We start from the raw sequence: 17,966 nt of genomic DNA, 5'->3' as shown, positions 1-17,966 counted from the left end.
TGCAGAGGTGCCAACACCTTCAAAGTCAGGAGCTGAGGTGCAAAAGCTTGCATTTTAGATGCGAGGAGCAAACAATTGGTATAATGTTGCCATCTCTTGCGGTTGAGTATTGCTATGTTTTTCTCTTCAGTCTCAATCCGGAGTTCAGTGAGAGCATAAGAATATCTGCTTTCATTTAGTGGTTTAAAAAAATATTCCTGCTAGTCTCAAAAGATAAAAATAAAAAAGTGAGTGCTTATTCAGAAGGCTCAAAATCGGGGGAAAAAAAAGGTATTTGGGTTTCATGTTTTAATCTGCTTCTCACACCAGTTCTGTGATTTTTGCATCCCATTGCTTTCCCAGTGCATGCTTAGTGCTAGTGATACTTTTTGTAGATGTCACTTGATAAATGCATAAGGATCTGTGACCAAGTCTTGTTAGTATATGTATTTTATATCTATGTATAATCTGTATGATACCTAGCATGCAGAGCCTTTCCCTTAATTGCTGAGCACGTGCTATCTACAAGTGGTCTGTAGCTAGCACCAAAAATCACAGGAAGGGAGAATATGGGACAGGGCATGTGTGCGGGCAGGCAGCTCCCCAGGGTACTGCACATACTGTGGAAGCTGGACCCTCTTTTCTGCCAGGTGTACGCCTGTCTGGGGATGAGAGTTTTATCAACTTGCTTCTTAGAATACCATCCCATTTCCCCTGCCAGATTGTCCCATGTCGTGGTTTATTTGCTTTTAAGGAGATTGAGGAGATACAGGTGAGTTCTTTGTGGCTGTTATCAGTTAACGGTTTCTCTAGCTCACTCAGTCTGCAAATGATGGAAAAAAAAAAAAGGCACTGATAGTAACTAACGTATCATTCAGTAGCCAGCCAGCAGTTCTGCCCTGAGGCAGAGAAGCAGCCATTTCCCCATAGTTGCACTGAAGAAGCCTACTGGTTGTCGTTCCCCTCGGTGTGTCGCTAGGTGTTGGCTCCACCACCTGCTTCTGCATAGCTCACTGGCACCGCTGGATTCTCAAGCTGTGAGTACAAGGAGTGGTGCTGTCTTGCCAAGTCTCCTGCAAACTGTTTTCAAGAAGAGGATGCATCCGGCTTTAGTGAAAGTGGTGGAGTGCCTCTGTGGATGTGTCAGTCTTCTGGTCTCGGAGGAGAATCCATTGGTTCTGGTTTACCAAGTTTGTAAGTGAAAGTAATAGCTGATAAAGTTACTGTTTTAACTCTGGAAGCTTTAAAAAGAAACTCTCCTATATGTAAAATCAGGAGAGAAAAAAAAACTCATCTGGAAAAAAAAAAGTATTTCTATGCATTCAACTATTCTGAATGTATGATAAGACTTATCTATTGGGGAGGAAGGAAGGGAGAACACCTTTTGCTTTGTAATGCTGTGATATGAGTAGAACTAAATCCCTCTTGGTAAGGTTTATGTTAAGCCAGTCAATCTGTAAATTCGCTTTTCTAGAACAAAAAACTCGAAGTGTTCTTTTCACAGTGTTGCAACTTTAGCTTATTAAAATGAGTGTTCTACTGATTACATCTACTCTTAATGTCTATATGGCATTTTTACAAAACATATCTACATGGGTTAAAATATCTTTCCTTCTTTGGATTTATGTGATTGGTCAAAGATTGATCACTAACCTTGAATTTTTTCAATTGATTTGCTTCTTCAACAAAAGGGTTTTGTTTCAGAATGTTGAAGACAGCATACGTGTCCACAGAGCAGATGGAAATCCATCTCCCATTGGCTTAAAACTGGATTAAGGAAACCAAACTACATTTGTACTTGTGAGAGGTGGGTGGTCTGTGAGAAAGGTACAAGCTACCAGTTCTTTTATGACACTGACCAAAGATCTGAATTTGAGACGGGCTGGATGCTGAGTAAGTTGTCGCTAGGCTTTATGAAAGTCAGTTTCTTTCAGTTCTCTCCCTGGAAAAACTAACCTCTGCCACAGGCTCTGCCTTACTGACAGCTTCAGCGGGGCCAGAGGCAGACTGCCTGTTGTACATCCTAGGGCAGCTCTCTCTGCTGCACCTGCTGCACCTATGTATAGATGGCAGGCAAGTGCGTGGGAAAGGTCATCTATAGAAACCGGAGCTGGCAGGGAGGCTCTGCAACGCAGCGTGCATCTCTGGCACCATCTGTTAGGCACCTTCCCATGTAGGGCTGTCTGAGATGCTTCGCCCGTCTTCCCCCCGCACCACAAGTTGGTAAGGGAGGAAGTCTTTGGGGCTTTCAGAGTTACCTTTCACTATCCCCATGTTGTGTGTTTCCTAAAGGTATTCTGTTGTTAAGCTCTCTCTAGGGAGCCCCAGAGGGTTAGCATGTGAATTAAGAAATGTCATTTAAGTGCATGTTCTGCCAGAGGGACATACCTCTGCTCAGAGCAGTTCGTTGTGTGTGGAAGAGGGAGGCCATGGAGAAGTGGACTGGCCTCTAAGGTGGGTGCTAAAGCACAGAAGCAAGTGGGTAACACGGTGCTCTGTTGGTTTGAGCTACACGTAGCACTGCTAGAGGATTAAAAGTGAGCAGTGTGTTTGTTCAGAGAGGGGGCATCAGCCATCCATACGGTGGTTCTCTCCTGTCCCACAGGTAAGCCTCTGCAATGCAGTTGGCTGCTCTTTTACTGAAGAGCAGCCTTTAATATTTATGGAGGTAGCTCCTCTTTGATATTGCTGTAAAGTTCTGTGTGTGTGTGGGGAGAATAAATACTTTTTCAGGCTTATAAGAGTAATCAGAAGCAGACGTGACAGGTATTCAGCAGAGTGTATTCGAGCTGACTTAATTAACTTAGTGGATTCATACACATTGGTGTAATTGAACCGGGGCTCCCTTGTACTGTTACACTTATACCATTTTTGGAAACGTGCCTGAGTTTCAGTAATCAGTAGCTGAAACCATGAGGCGAGTATTCAGAAGTCTCAACTGGGAGCACAAAACATTTTTCTTTTCAGTTGTGGCACACTTCACAAACTTTTTTCTCACTGCAGGGTGATGGTCGGCTGGCACTGCTCAGCTTTCTGATCTTTCTAGAATAATGGCATGACCCCATCGTGCTTTGGCTAATGCATCAATTTATCACAAGCAAGTGCAAAAACTGTTTTGAATATCAAAATTAATTGCTCACTGCATTGTCTGTGACCCAGTAAGACAGTACTAAGAAAAAAAAAGTCCAAGAAGATTAAAATTCATAATATTATGGAAAATTAGATTCTGTTGGTGATACCACTCCTTAGGAAGTTTAAAACAGAGCTGCTATTTTAGCTTAGGATTTAAAGGTCACACACTTCTGATTTCCTCATAAGTACAGCATATTTTCTTCTCCATAATAGAATTAACCAAATGTAATGCTATTCTTCATATCTACTTACACTCAGGAAGCATGAGGTTTTGTATTGCAGTGCTGAAGAAAAATGTTTCAGTAGATGCGTAAGGTATTGTATATCAGGAGAAAAATGATACGGGTTGAGTAATATCTTTCTTGCCTTCTGAAGGGAAGGTTGGCATTTTAGCCAGGCTTGTAGACACCTGTCTTCTGAGAGTTCAGTGCCTCAGTTTTCATAAAACCACTTGTCTTTGCTGTGGCTGAGTGTCTGTGTTAGTGGGGTTGTTTTGTTGAGTTGTTTTTGGTGGTTGGTGGGGTGTTTTTTTGGTTGGTTGGTTTGGGGTTTCTTTTTTTGATGTATTGCAAAATCAGTAACTAACGGCTGTAAAAGTCAAGCTGTAGACTCTGTTTGATGCTGAATTGGAAGGGGGGAGAGTTTTGTTCTCCAATAACGAGTTCTTCAGTTTTATTTCATTAAGGTTGAAGCGCTTTCTTTGAGCAGCATGCTTCCATTCCAGAATGAAGGGCTTCAGAAATTGTTTCATCAAGACTTGATTAAATCAACATTCCTGACGAACATCGTGATTTCACTAATTCAGCATTTTCCAGTGGAAAACTACTGCATTAGAAATTTAAACCAGATCTAGTAACTAGGATCGCAGACACTGCCAGGCCTTTTTTTTAAAGCTTTTTTCTAGTAATTTCAGAGGGTTTAACTAAAATTGCTCGTTACTATATAAGTCCTTATTTTCTTTTGAATTATGGACTGACTTAATGAAAGATGGAATTATTTAGGTGTCGATGCCAGAGCATTGAAGGAAATAATGCACAAACTCAGGCATAAGCATTGGAAACTCCAACCACAGACAAGATGAGGAAAAGAATTGGTCACTTACCAATGTTGGCAATTTGATTTCATTACTATTTCAAAATAGACTGTGGAGGTTATTTGACCATTTTATGCATGTTTTTCAGCAGGCTTAGCTTTAAGCTGTATTGTAAACGTGTTCGCAAATGAAGTGCATTAAAGCAAGTCAGGACTAAGGGACTGGCTGTCAGCATGTGTTGGTCTTATCTATGTCTTTTCTAGGTAATTTTACTGATTACCATTTGGGGATTTATTTTTTAAAAAATTATTTACTGTGGATTCATTTCTGAAAAAAACGAGGCAGAGTGAGTGCAGTAGCAATTTAACTAGTGGACATTCAGGAAACTGGTTCATTTCTGAAAAATATCTCTGGAAACAGCTTTTTGTGTAATTTTGAAAGCAAAATTTTGAAATTGCATTGAAGGCAAAAGCTCTTCCGGCTTTAGCTTAATGGTCCATATAATGGGAGACATTAAGTTTGCTTTACAACTTACTGCTTGCTATATATTGGCTTCTATGCCAGCACTTCGTGGATATTTAACAGAAGAAGCATGCCATATGTCTGCCACAGGAAATGACAGACAGTGTTTTGAAGGAGTCCTGGGCTGGAGAAGAATTGTTTCCAAAGTAAGCCAAAAGTGCTTCTGCATAAACGTGTGTATGGAGATCACAGTGGCCTAGGGACTGTTAAAGTTTTCGTTTGTGAAAACTGGGAAATAAAACAAACAGCCCTCACTACCAAGGGGTCTCCTCTGCTCCAACATCCTAACAGGCAGCTTACATGATTTTAAGAGATCCTGCAGTTTGTTGATGGCGAAAAGAAGAAATGGAAAGGGGAATTTTTCATGGGATATTTTCAGGCTTAGCATGGGTTGCAAAACCTGATGCCACCTGACAGAAGTACTGATTTCAGCAAGGGGAGGGATTGTTTCTGTGGTGGATACAAGCACTGCATCGCTAACAGATGAGTGATGCTGCTAGAATACAGCCTGGAGTACCCCAGGCAGAAGGAGGCAGCTAAAGAGATTTCTTTAAGCAGAAGTACTTAGAAATACAAGCGATTGTCTTTCCTCTGATGCAGCTGCTAGATGTTTTCCTCTTATTCCATAAAAAGTCCTAAGAAAATCAAGACAACCACTGTTAAATCCATTCTTACAGTTTATTAAGTTGAAATCCTTTTCCAGGAGATGATAGATGTGGCTGTTTGCACGGTGTTAGGCTGAGAACCTCGAAGTACCTCAGTTGTCCCCGTTTTAGGATTCTGCAGCATTTGGCAAAGTAACAAAAACCTCATTTTCTGCATAGCAATGGAAGCCCTTAATGTCAGTACCTTTGGGGTTGCTACCGCTAGTATCCAGAAAGGCTGAAAGTGGCATCAGCAGCACTATTTCCCTGTAGTGGTTTTGTAGCATATTCTGAAGCATGGACTTGAGTTGCTTCTTACTTAGTAGTACCTTGTTCAACTCTTCCCTTCTGTCTTTGAGAGCTCAGCATATTGCGTGCACCTCCTACTTATTTCTGCCCATTTTCACCCTGCGTTTTGCCTTACTGTCTTGCTACTTTGCACCCACCAGTTCTGTGCAACCCATCATTTAACTCGCTGTGCTCTAACAAGCCTTGCAAAGAAGCAGCTAAATTGATCTTTCTCAGCTCTCTTCCTAGTAGTAACTCCTCTTCCTACCTATTAATGAATTGTTAATGCATCCCTCTCCTGCATTTATTGTTCTATATCTTCTTTTGTTTCTGTTGCTTATCTGACATTTAAGTTATAACAAGACAAGGGCTTTGCCCTCTTGCTTTGTGTAAATATGCTGCATGCACAAAATATTTAATGTTGTATCTTGCATTAAAATGTACAAGCTGTCTAGAGATGTAGTTACTAAGAATGATACTAAAGGGATAAATTGAGGAGACCCCTGTGCATAGTTCTGTGTTAGTATTGTTTGTGCATCCATGTTGTGCCTATTGTGCTGGAATGGCATTGTAAGCGGTGGTGGTTGGTCACAGAACATATCAGAATAATGATTGGAAACAGCTATGTTTTGCTCTGGAAACCCTGACAACTGTTTCCTGGTCCTAATTAAAGGGTATTTTTATATTGTTTGTATTGTGCACCGTAGTTCATAAGAAGTGGGGTTAGTCATGTTTAGACTAACTAAGTTTGTAGGAATATTTTTTCCATTCACACATCAAGGAGTCACTCTTAAGTTTTTTTCTTTTCTTCTGGTCCAGTTTGAGAGAAGTGAGTAAAGGAGAAGTTAACCTTTCTTTCTGTGCATCCATGCAGACTTCGCCATCTAGAGATGCCCCCTGTCTGTACAAAACTCAGTTACCATGCATGGTGCCAGCCTCAGCGTTGATCAGCAGTGAGTACAGAACAGAATCTAGAATACTGGATTATGTGCAAGAGCTGGACTCTTCCTTCCATCCCGTCTTATCATTCCCTTCAGGTAAGTACCTCAAACCCCGTGCCTCTAACAGGGTTGGGCTTGTGAAAGCTGTAGAGCTTGTGGACTACTTTTCCTTACGAGTGATTTTTTTTAGAATTTAGTTTTCTTACAGAAAACTTCACGCTGGCAGAACAGGAGTTTAGACTAAATGAAAGCCTTAGCTTCATCCTGACATATGAAAAACACACTGTCTAGATGTCCCATGCCAGTAACACAGTTGCAATTCAGAAAGACTGACCCAGGAAAAATACGGGGATAATCAGTGGCTTGTTTCACAGCATGGCTGATAAGTCAGTGCTAGTCACTTCAGTGATGCTTTTGCCCACGCACTGCTCCATCTTGGTTCTCTCGTTTTCATGAGCCACTTTCAGTTCAGGCCCTTTGCACTAGGCAAGAAAGCTTTTTTTTTTTTTTTTTTTTCCAGTTTTTGTAATCGTTCTTGTAATAGCCTTTTTGGTGATCTTGTTTAAACCATATTTATGGTTTCTGTCATCTGATTCTTTAAATTTTTGAACAATAATGCAGATGTTTCTGACTCTTCTTGGCCCTGAAACTAGTGCAGGTGCAACTTGGCAGCACTTAGGGCTTCAAAATTGCACATTAAGCGCTGCTGTCTGCAGGAAGGATTTGTACTGTTAGATTTTTTTGATGTTTTTGAGATATTTGTTGACCAGTACAGCAATACTGCTGTTCTGGGTGTTGTCTTTGCCACAAAATAAACCTGAACGTGAGGCTTGGACTTCGATGGAACTGTGTGAGCCTTTAATCACACCCCCTGGCTTCCCAGAATGACAGAGTTTATGCTTCATCCTGCCACTGGGAAGTCAGGGATTAAAGGAAGCGTTGGGTTTGGTGAACGCATCACTGGCCAGTGGAGAAGAGCTGGGTGTGGATATGGAACCCTGAGGAGGTCTCAGCTCCTGCAAGTTTACATCCCACGTGTGGGATACAGAGGAGATTACCTCGAGGAGCAGACGGGGAAGAAAACACTCCAGGAGTGCAACAGCAAAAATCCCAATCAGCAGTATTCCTCTGGGGAGAGGAGAGAGAAGCAAAGCACCTCTTAAATCTTTGTTCTTTCCAGACCCTTTCCCTCACTTAGCCCGTGTCTCTGGCTGCCCAGCTGGACAGGAGCCAGGGGGATAGGCAGTTCCCAAATCCCTACAGAGGAGAGCTGTCCCCACACGCTGCTGCTTGGGTGGCTGCCAGTGTGTCTAACTCATCAGATTGTTTCCTTGCTTCCGCTTCTGTGCGAGCTTCACTGTACTACAGTGTATATGTTTTGGGTGGCTTTTTTCAGTGATTCTTAAGACATCTGTTCAAGGATAGTCATTTAAGGCTATGCCCCTTGCTTTCATTTTTGCCTTAATCTCAAGGGAGACTAGGAAGTTCGACAAGAATGTTGGAAATCTCTTTTCTTAGAAAAGACGGCTCTAATCGTCATGAAAATGAAAGAGTCTGAAAGGCTTTTGATTGCCTTGTGGCTGCTGTTGGTCACTTTGCCAGGAGGGAGGAAGAAAAATGTTATTTTAGTTTCATTCTGATACCAAGGACATCTTTCTTTTGAGGAATATTTATTCTCTCTTCCAGGAACCTTAGCCTTGCTAATAATAGATGAGACAGGAAGAGCACTGTGCTACTATCTCCTGCTCAGATGCAGTCCTTGCTTTTGAGGACTGTGCTGTGCACTCCACTGTTTCTCCCTCCTCACGAGGACTGCTAGTCTTTTTGTCATTTTATTTTATATGAACAAATTATGAAGAAGTGCATGATAGAAATTTTCCAGTTTGGTCAGGTAGTCTGATTCACTTTTATCTTTTGTTTGCAGCTTCCTTTGTTATCTCTTTCCAGAGGGACAACTTCTCTTAAAATACCACTTGTGGCGTGCCCACATCTTTTATCATCCTCTTTTGAACAAGGAAAATTTGTCAGCAGAGTAGAAGAAAAGATTTTTTTTGTTTGTTTGTTTTTTAAATTTCCTCTGTGTGTTAGAAAATATTATTGGTATTTGTCTTATTTCAAAACTCTGTGAATTAGATTCTTCAGTGTGTGAGGGGGGATTCAGATTGAAGATTCAGATGTTCTCTGTTGTATTTTTTTTTATTATTTTTTACTTCCAAAGAAGAATCATAATTTGCAGACAATTTAATCGTATAGTGCAATTGGACTGGCTTACAGCGTACTTGCGTCTGGAAGTATAATGCTCGTTACAGATCTAAGTCCTGCCCTTAAATATTTCCATATTACCAAGGGTCTTTACCAAAAATATGTGAGTGGTTGCATTATACCTTGAGCATAGAAGTGCCTTTTCAAACTTGCACCTTGACAGCTGGAAAATTGTAGTTTGCTTCTGATGTTTGGGTCTGGTATTTGTGCATCTAGCTTGTGGATAATCTGGGACAAATACTCCTGCCCTTTTAATTAAGGCACAGGAGTGCATAATAAACAACCTCTGAAACATCAAGGTGGTTCCCCAGGAAAAAAAAAAAGGCAGGAGAAGCATTTGTTGTTGTTGTTTGCATAAATGTCATGACCAATAAACCTTTCAGACCTTATCTATGCTTTACTCAGAGGTAGAATAAAAAGCATGCTAAAAAGCTTTTGCAGGTCACCTTTTGTCTTGTTACCTGCTTAGATCAGTATCAAATTGAAATAATTTGTCATTTTTAGTTAGCAAAATATGTTGAAAGCTTCTGTCCTGGCAAGTCCTCAAGGCTAAGATTGTATGTAAATAAAAATACTTCAGCGCCCACCCTGTGGCCCTGTGTTCAGCCCTCTTCTCATTCTGAATGTAATTGTTGTCAAGCGTGCTGCTTACGATGACATATTTCTTTCTACTTAATTTCTTTCATTTAATTTTGTTTCCGGAAAGGCTTTTCAAACAGAGACCAATTTTTCTTAAGCCTTCCTGTCCTAACAACAGTGGCTGAATTCCTTACCACTTGAAATGTTTTGCAGACTAATTCTTGGTTAGAGCTCCCTCGGGAAATGAATTGCATTTCCCTGCTGTAGCCTTTGCCAGGGAGAGAAAGAAGGAATGTACCTTGAAATTACCTCTAGGCTCCCAGCAGTAGTAATTTTCAAAAGCGTTAATTACTTGTACCCAGAAGGATGAACTGAAGGCTTTTCAGATTACAGGGGAAGTGCACTGTGTGCTCTCCACCGTGCTGGGTTTTGCGCAGGAGTTAGTCAAGAGGGGAAGACCCCGGTCCTGCTCCCACCATACCCTCCAGAGCTTGTTTTCAGTCATGGGGTCGCTGCAGGTACAGAAATAGTTTATTCCAGAGTAAGACAATCCTGCACTTTCTTACTTTGGCTTTGAAGACTAAAAAAATGCTGTTAATCTACAAAGTGCCTACACTGAGATTTGTTGAGGAGCATCACTTAGGTTTGAGTCCTACTTTGATCTTAGTTGTCTTGTCAGCCCTTAGAGCTCATAGTGGTAGAGAGCTTGGAACCACTTCAGCATACTGCCTTGGTCAGCACATGTGGCTGCATAGCTTCACAGCTAAAAATGGATTTGTTTTTACCCTGGCATAGCTCTCACTTTCCAGTAGCAGAAAGAAAGGTACCTTCAGTTCTTACCTCCCTGAAATTACAGGACATTATCTCGTGTAGTACTTGTCTTGGAGAACAGATAGAAAAGGCTACGGATCTTCGCCTGCGGTGCAGGATGCCACACGTGCAATAACTGTCTTGCTGAGAATTACCTTGCCTCAAGTTTTTTACTTATGTATGCAAAACTCACACCTCTGAAGTGTCTGGTTGGGCTTTTTTTGATCGTTGTCATCAGATTTTCCTTTTGCCAGTCTCAGGTGCTTCCCTATATTGTGTCCAGCTTGACCGTGTCAAGATACTGCACCCATGTAGCAGTTAGTCCTCATGGCATTGATGTTCTGTATGAGCTGAAGGACTCAAAGCAGTATTGCTCATAGATTATATTACGTAGCATTGTGTAAATCCACTCCCAGACCTTCAGTGATGATGCACAATTCATTATGTCATAGGTTGCCATCTTCCCAATACAGACTCCATTCACTTTGTGTTTTTTTTTTTCTCCGTCAGATATTCCTCTTCACATATACTTTGAAACATTATTAAGGAAGGATGACATCAAAGGAGAACCTGTTGATGCCGCATCTCTGGGAGTGGAGTTTAAAATATCTCCAGATAATGGTATGTAAGGCAAGACATTTTAATATTTCCACGACTGTTTTTCATTAGTTCGCCCTGAAAATGTTCCATGTGTAAACTTACCACAAAGCAGGTTATCAGAGAAGGTAACAGGCTAGGGATGTAGGTGGAAGAGGAATCTCTTCACCAAACACAGTGTCAGGTACTCTGCTGTTACACTGAAGCAATCCCTTCAGAGCTGCAGGATGGCACCAGTACAAGTGCAGGGAGTTTGGACCATGAGGTCTCTGCAAATGCAGGTGCCTGACTGCAGTATTCCCTGCTACCTGGATTCCTATCAGAAGTCTTTTTTTTTTTCTATATTAAGTAGTTCACCGAGACTGCCTGTAAATCGCAGCAATGGAAAATAAGTTTACAACGTGATACATGTTTCTGTTGTAGACTACAATCAACATAATGTTTCTCTCAAACAATGGAGCAGTGACTTTTTATCTAATTCCAAATCTCAATCAATGTCAGGAACGTCTGACCAGCTGTCGGAGGGAAGAAAGAAAAGACATCTAAGTGAGACAGCAGTAGGTAAGAGACAAATTGTGTTAAGACAGTACTATTTTTTAAAACATATGTACTGTAGAAATGAGTTTATCACTGGGCTTTTGAGAATGAATTTTAAGGTATCTCCAAAAAGGATACTATTATGAAACTTTACAGGAGCAAAGAAATGGATTTAGGATTCCGTGAAAATAATGTGCTATTTTAAAGCATCTCTTTCTTCATCGGTGTGTATTACAAAAGGAGACAAGCTTCTGTATTTTATTTTTGGAATACTCTAAGGAAGCTGCTCAGCAAGTCCCACTGTGTTTTGCTGTGTCGTTATTTTCACTATGAATGTTTTATATTAGTGTAGTGAAACAGACGAACTGCAAATTTATCTGTCAAATCATGCACCCAACCAAACGTTTACTATTCCTAGCAGCTTTGGTCAGCTATGTTTCATTTGTGTACTGTCATTTGTGGTTCTGGCTTCCTTCCAGACAGTTAAGAGGACTTGTGGGCTACCAGTGCTTATAATTAGTGTTTTCACTCTTCTTATCTTTATATTTTAAGCCCTTGAATCTGTACTTCAGCAGTAGGTAAATTAATAGAAACTGCCCTGCAAGTTCTGTAGAGCTACATAGAATAATGTGGTAATTTAGGGACAAAAATTCAGCATGCCCTTGTAGAGATAAATAGCATCTTACTTCTGCAGGCTATTAGGATGTAAAACTTAACAGATTCTGTTAGAGATTGATTTATGTGAACCTTTAGAAAACGCTTAGCAAAGTTCCCCCCAAGGTATTTGAGGAAAATGACTAATTACATTATTCTAAAATTTCCCCTAAGAAAGAACAAAAACATATAAATCATCAGTTAACGTTATGGAAAAATACACTTCCAGTGCATATCCAGGTAAAATTGCTGGTGTAACCTTGCAATAGAGGTGGGAGAATGGGAATTGCTGCAGATGATTTAACCAAAGCTTATGACCTGTTTAAAAGCACAACAGCAACAACAACGAAAAGCAACGTATTGGTTAGGAAGTTGCAGGGGGGGCTGAAAGATGTGTTTGGACAGACTAAAAACTCTCTGATTTAGATGAGTTTGTGGGTTTGGGGTGGGGTTTTTTTGTTTTTCTTTGTTTTGCTCATGTGTTTTTTCTTTTTTTGTTTTGTTTTTTGTCCTTCCCTTCCCTTTGCCATGCACTCTTCCCTTGTGCTTTGTGCCTGTCTCCTCCTGGGGGGTGCTTTCCCCTGTTCCCTCTCGCCAGCACCTGCTGCCCTAACCAGTCACCGGCCCCCAAAAGGCAGGTGCTGGCCCAGTGCTCCTGGAACCACACTGTTTCCCTAAGTGAACAACTGGAATTACTTGGGAGCACTAGTAAGAGAGAAAACTTTGTGGTATAAACCTTTTGAACTTACAGTTAGGCTTCTGCCAATAGTATTTGGCTATTTGAGGTAACAGAAGGAAAGAAACAAAAACAACATCTTTTATCATAAGGATCATTTCCCAATGCCAGAAAACTGCAGTGTGGTATAGTTGTGAGTAGCAGCAGCGGTTCTAGCTTATTAGTGCTGGGGGTGTAGTACTACATATTTATTCCTAATTTGGGCTCTGTCTAGGAGAAATTATCCATGGGGAAGGTCAGCCTGATGAACAAGGCCAAAAATAAAAGCTGTGTGCCAGGGAGCTGCAGAGCTGCCGGGGAGATGAGAGTTCACGTACTTGACCCAGCCTGTGCAATTCAGGATTTAGGATCTGTCTTATCTCTTCTTTTCATGTTGGAATCCACCGACCCTTTTTATTAGTCGCTATTTTAAGTTTGAGTTCTCGTTGTCTGCTGGAAATTTAGGTAGAAGAAAAGCAGAATACTGGTGGTTAACTTCTGAATCCCCCTCAGCTTTGCTTACACTGGGACTGAGTAAGAGTAAACAAGAATTACGATTTGTCTGGGGCAGTGGACCACTGCTAAAAGAAACCGCACATGGAGATCGAGAAACTAACTTCGTTTGTTACCCTTACTGCCACTTTTATTTTATCATTTATCCAGGAGGAATCTGTCAGTTAGGGATCAGTACGTCAGTGGGATGAAGCACTGTGCGGGGACACTCGGAGCATTCCTCTAGGCCCAATTGTATTTGCTGTGTGTGTAGTCTAGGGCAGTTTCTGTAAAAAGAAGCAGGATTTGCCCATATGAAGCTGGTTCCAGCAGAAGAAGTCCTTTGTAGAAAGAGAGGGATGAGTTGTGTGGAACAGCAATGACAGGATGAGTAACAAGTGTTTATTTAGACAGCTTTTTTTAGTATTTGTTAAATCTTAAGTGGTTAGCTGTGGGCTTCTAGAAATGACTGTACTCTTACTGTATGGAAAAATATCCTTAGTCTAACAGACAACAGTCAGTGCTTAATATTGTTTATTACTGTTTTTGTGACAGGCGAACGTAACACTAGGTTTGAGACGTTCTCCTTTCAACATGCAGAACCAGAATCCCCGAGCAGTTTTGCTGCCGTGAGCAATGTCAATGCGATGTCTAGGCCCACTCACAGCACTTCATCACAGGTAAACTAAAAGCGTGTCCCTGTCTTAACTGAAATGTTAACAGTTATGCAAACTAATAATCCGCAAATTAATAATCCACAAATATGGGCTCTTTATATATAAGCTAATGTTAAGTTACAGTAAAGAACATTGTAGAGTGAATTAAGTGAATTACATTAAGAAATTTATTCCAGATTTAGTATGTGGTGCCCCTAAAACAGATAATTGGTTGTTAAGAGTTTTACAGATAACAGAACTGAAATGGATGCTTCATTTAGTGGCATTGGGCCTTTCATTTTACTTTTTTTCCCCTTAAATTTCATTAAATATACTGTGATATATGCTCCCAGTTTTACACAAGAGCTCTTGCTCTTGGTGCAGCTATGTCAAATGGCATCACTGTGCAAATATAGTCACAGCACTTGTTAAGTCTCAGCTTTGCTATTTAAAACCTCTTGTGCAGCACTACTGGCAAAGTCTCTGGTATATAAATTTGCTGAGGAGCAGCAGAGCTCTGATTCAGCGAAGTCCTTGCAGAAACACACTTGGTTTTAATTCTATTGGAATTAATTGAGAAATTCATAATAATACTCAAATTGCGGGCCCACAGTTCTGTTAAGCCTGGTGGTATGCTGGTGTTCAGTAAGTCGTCGTTTTAATCTGGCGATGATGACTGGAGAACTGAATTAAGATCTGCATTCTCCAAGCAGTTTTGATAATGCTCACTTACATTCTTGAGGCCAGCTTTAAAGAATGCCTAAAAGAGCATTTTAGAACAGACTGCTTCCATTAACTGTCAGCTAAAAACTGAGATCTTGGAATATGGAGTATATGATTTAAAACTAAACTTTCTCCTGTAATCTAGAAAATTCAGTTTTTGACACTGGTAAGTTCCATGAACTATTGAGCAGAGAACACCAGGAATCTAGTATGATTGTTCAGTTTCTGTCTTTTGTGTGTCTTTTAGGAAAATATTTCCACGTAAGTTGTTCTTCACTGCTAAATGTAGATTCATTCTCTTGGAATTAATTGTGTCACGCTGAAAAACCACTCAGGTTATGTGTCAGTAGATAGGTTACAGAAGGTCTTCCTTATAGGCTGAATGTTAGGAAGAACACAGCATTAAAGTTCTCTTAAGTATTCAAAATAAACTGTACGTGAAGTTAGAGAAGCATCCTTTGATATCAGTAAGAGCTATGCAAGCAAGGAGTAAATCTTAAGAGGTGAGATAGTCTTAAGATTTGTTTAAATTCCTTTTTAAAACAAATAATAATTTGGCCTCTAGAAAATCCGTTACAGAATATCTCAACTAACATGGATTTCCTGTCATATAAGCTGATAAATCTCCTCTTTTATTGATTCTGTTACACAGCATAACTCAAGGAGGAGGTTGAGAAGTGAGAGCTCCTATGACATAGACAACATTGTTATTCCAATGTCGCTGGTGGCACCGTCAAAGCTGGAGAAACTACAGTACAAAGAAATCCTTACACCGAGGTTTGTTCATGACCTCCTTAGTTGCAAAATGAACACGAGAATGCTATTAAAGATATTGTTAACATCTAGTTAGATGTTTTAATACTAATACGATCTTTTCACGTGCTTGTGGGGTTTTGTTTGGTTTTGGTTTTGTTTTTTACTGTGCACATCAGTTTGTGTATAGGAGTGGATGAAAGATCAGTGGTGGGAAGACTGGACAGCTGATAGCACAAGGGAAATAACGTGATAGGCGCAGAGTGGTGGCAGATGCACAGACTGGCTAAAAATAGAAGTGGTTTTATATCATCTTAATTGTAGTGATACTCAGGGGCTTAAAAGTGCTGTTGGGCTGACATGCTCTTAGTTATTTGGAGATTGCCGTCTTTTGTGATACGGTTCACTAAAAAAGTAGCTAACGGCAAATGAAACAGAATTGTTTTAGCACATATATTTTTTTAAATTTCTATTTTGATACTATGGATTAAACTGAACTCTTTCCATATAATGTAAACGCATTATTTGTAATCCACAATTCTAGAGATGTAATAAACAAATACATCAATAAAAGAACATCTTTAGGTTGCTAGAACAGAGTAATTGATCTCCTGTGCTGTAATTCAGTGTCTTTTAAGTACTGCAAGTTGCCTGAAATACTGTAGCTGTTGCATATTTCAATCTCTAATTTGCATTTGTTTTTATATTGTCTCTAAAGATAAAACACTCTGAGTAACTTAAAGAGTTTGTTGGGGAAAGGAAAGGTTAAATGTTGGGTTAAGAAAAGAGAATTACATTGTGAGCATCTGCTATTGGCACCTGAAATTTGAAATTATTTTATCTGTAGAAACAGAAGAGTCTTTACAGCTGAAACAATGAAGCAGCATGTAGGTAAACTAATTTGACTTGTCTTGTTTCATTTCTAGTTGGAGAGTTGTTGAATTTCAACCTTTGGAAAGATCTCATACAGATGATGAAGAGGTAAGCTGTATTTTAATTAAACTAACAGTTTAGTTAAATTAGATACATAATTGGGATAATCAGTATCTGTTTTTCAAAGTCATTGACTTCATGCAAATCCTGGTAAGTTTCAGATTTCAAAAATAAACTATTAGGTATCAGGCTGTGGCAATGTGTCCTACCCCAACGTACTTGACCCTGGAGATAATTCACATTTCTGTCATCCACTACATTAAGACTTGCTGTTCGCTTGTTCTGCCCCTTGCTGTCAGCACAGTCAGAGCTCCTGGAGGATCCCTTTGAGGCCTCAGCTCCCCCATGCTCCTGGCCACTCTGATGCTGGGTTCCCCTAGTGTGACTCTCTCTTTGGGGCTACCTCTGCTATAATGCCTGTCCTCCTCTTTCATCCTTTTCTTTCATGGCCAGTTCCCGTGGCCTCTTGTTATTGAGGAGGTAATTTGGCATTTTGCTTGCAGGTTTCCTCAGTTTTCTTCTCAGTGTTCCTGCAACCCTCCTGTTGGAAGCAAGCTTTTCTGTTTTCTGCCCTGTCAGGGACAACGTAACCATCAGCATTTCCCACTCACCTTTTTTGTTAGGTGTGCACACTGTGTGCTACTTTTGCTTCCTCCAGATGTAAGAATCCCCCTTTTTCTTTCAGAGTATGCCCATGGACTTTGGGGCTGGGAGATTTGTTTATCCCCCAATGGTGGGTTTGAGGTGTTTCCTAACCCCAGTGTGAACATAGCAGTGTGTCTGGTCTCTGGGCTGGCTTTCTACTCTTCCTGTCTTATTGTGGCTCCTTTTCCAGAGTCAGAAGAGGAACCTGCCAGTTTTGCTGTCCTTTGGACATCTGTAGCCTCCCTTCAGTCCCTGCTGTAGGCCCCTACCAGCTGTTGTAGCTGTAGGACTTGCGTTTTACCTTCATCCACAATATCCATTCTAGAGCTCGTTTTACAGAGAACCCCTACATCCAGGATTAGAGACCTTAGTAGGAGACAAAGACTGCATTTATGTAGCAGTACAGCAGGGTATGCTAAGCACCCTAGACAAGTGAAATTACTGTGCCACTCCCTTGGGGTAGAAAATACACTCTCCACAAAGGCCAAGCTTCCCCAGGAGAGATTTACAAGGCCTGTAGCTTCTTCCTACCTGGAAATCGATGCTTGCAGAGGGCATCACAGCCTCACCTGCCTACCTGGCATAGTTGCAGTCATTTAACATGGTACTCCTGGCTCTGAAGCAAGGGAACAACTTCCTCTGACCCTGCCTTTTTCGTGCACTTGTGAAATTCTTGGTGGTGGTCAGATTTTGTCACGTCCATCACTGCCTGTTAGCTTGGTACTGTCTCTCCTAGCAGGAAACCTGCCTGATCTTCTTTAGGAGTGAGAAGGTCAAACTATAATACACAGGAGAACTCTCCTGCAAGGATATTTAATTAAACTACGTGGAGAATTACTAATAAGGCAGCAAGGGCGCAGTGTCCCTTGAGCCTGCTATTCATTATGCTCTCCTCGTCCTGGTACTGGGGCGGGGGGGGGTAGAAAAAGAATTTCGACAGTGATTTGCCTTTCTTCAGGGCTTCAAGGGACTTGCTTGGAGCACTCGGTGGATTTCTCTTCTAGCCCCCAGATCCTATACAGACTACTTATCTTGCATACTTTTAGCTCATTTTTGCTGAATGGACTTCAA

The 17,966-nt window shown here is 40.8% G+C and overlaps 1 protein-coding gene across 12 annotated transcripts in view; it reads left to right on the top strand.

Annotated features, from left to right (window-relative positions):
• KANSL1L (KAT8 regulatory NSL complex subunit 1 like) overlaps positions 1 to 17,966 on the top strand; it is a 63,143-nt gene that overhangs the window by 37,172 nt on the left and 8,005 nt on the right. For 6 of the 12 annotated variants that reach the window (XR_013953329.1, XR_013953330.1, XR_013953331.1 and 3 more), the window contains 6 exons: positions 6,473 to 6,635; positions 10,701 to 10,811; positions 11,289 to 11,348; positions 13,741 to 13,865; positions 15,217 to 15,341; positions 16,244 to 16,298. Coding sequence is in view for 8 of the 12 variants with exons in the window: in XM_080599016.1 (XP_080455142.1) it covers positions 6,473 to 6,635; positions 10,701 to 10,811; positions 11,289 to 11,348; positions 13,741 to 13,865; positions 15,217 to 15,341; positions 16,244 to 16,298 (639 nt within the window). In the remaining 4 variants the exon portion in view is untranslated. Of the gene's footprint in view, positions 1 to 6,472; positions 6,636 to 10,700; positions 10,812 to 11,210; positions 11,349 to 13,740; positions 13,866 to 15,216; positions 15,342 to 16,243; positions 16,299 to 17,966 lie in introns of all 12 variants that reach the window. The other 6 variants (XR_013953332.1, XM_080599013.1, XM_080599011.1 and 3 more) reach the window with 3 other exon arrangements.

This window comes from Anser brachyrhynchus, assembly GCF_964034855.1.
Source record: "Anser brachyrhynchus genome assembly, chromosome: 7".
NCBI classification, from domain to species: domain Eukaryota; kingdom Metazoa; phylum Chordata; class Aves; order Anseriformes; family Anatidae; genus Anser; species Anser brachyrhynchus.
This window is presented reverse-complemented; position numbering and strand designations above follow the sequence as displayed.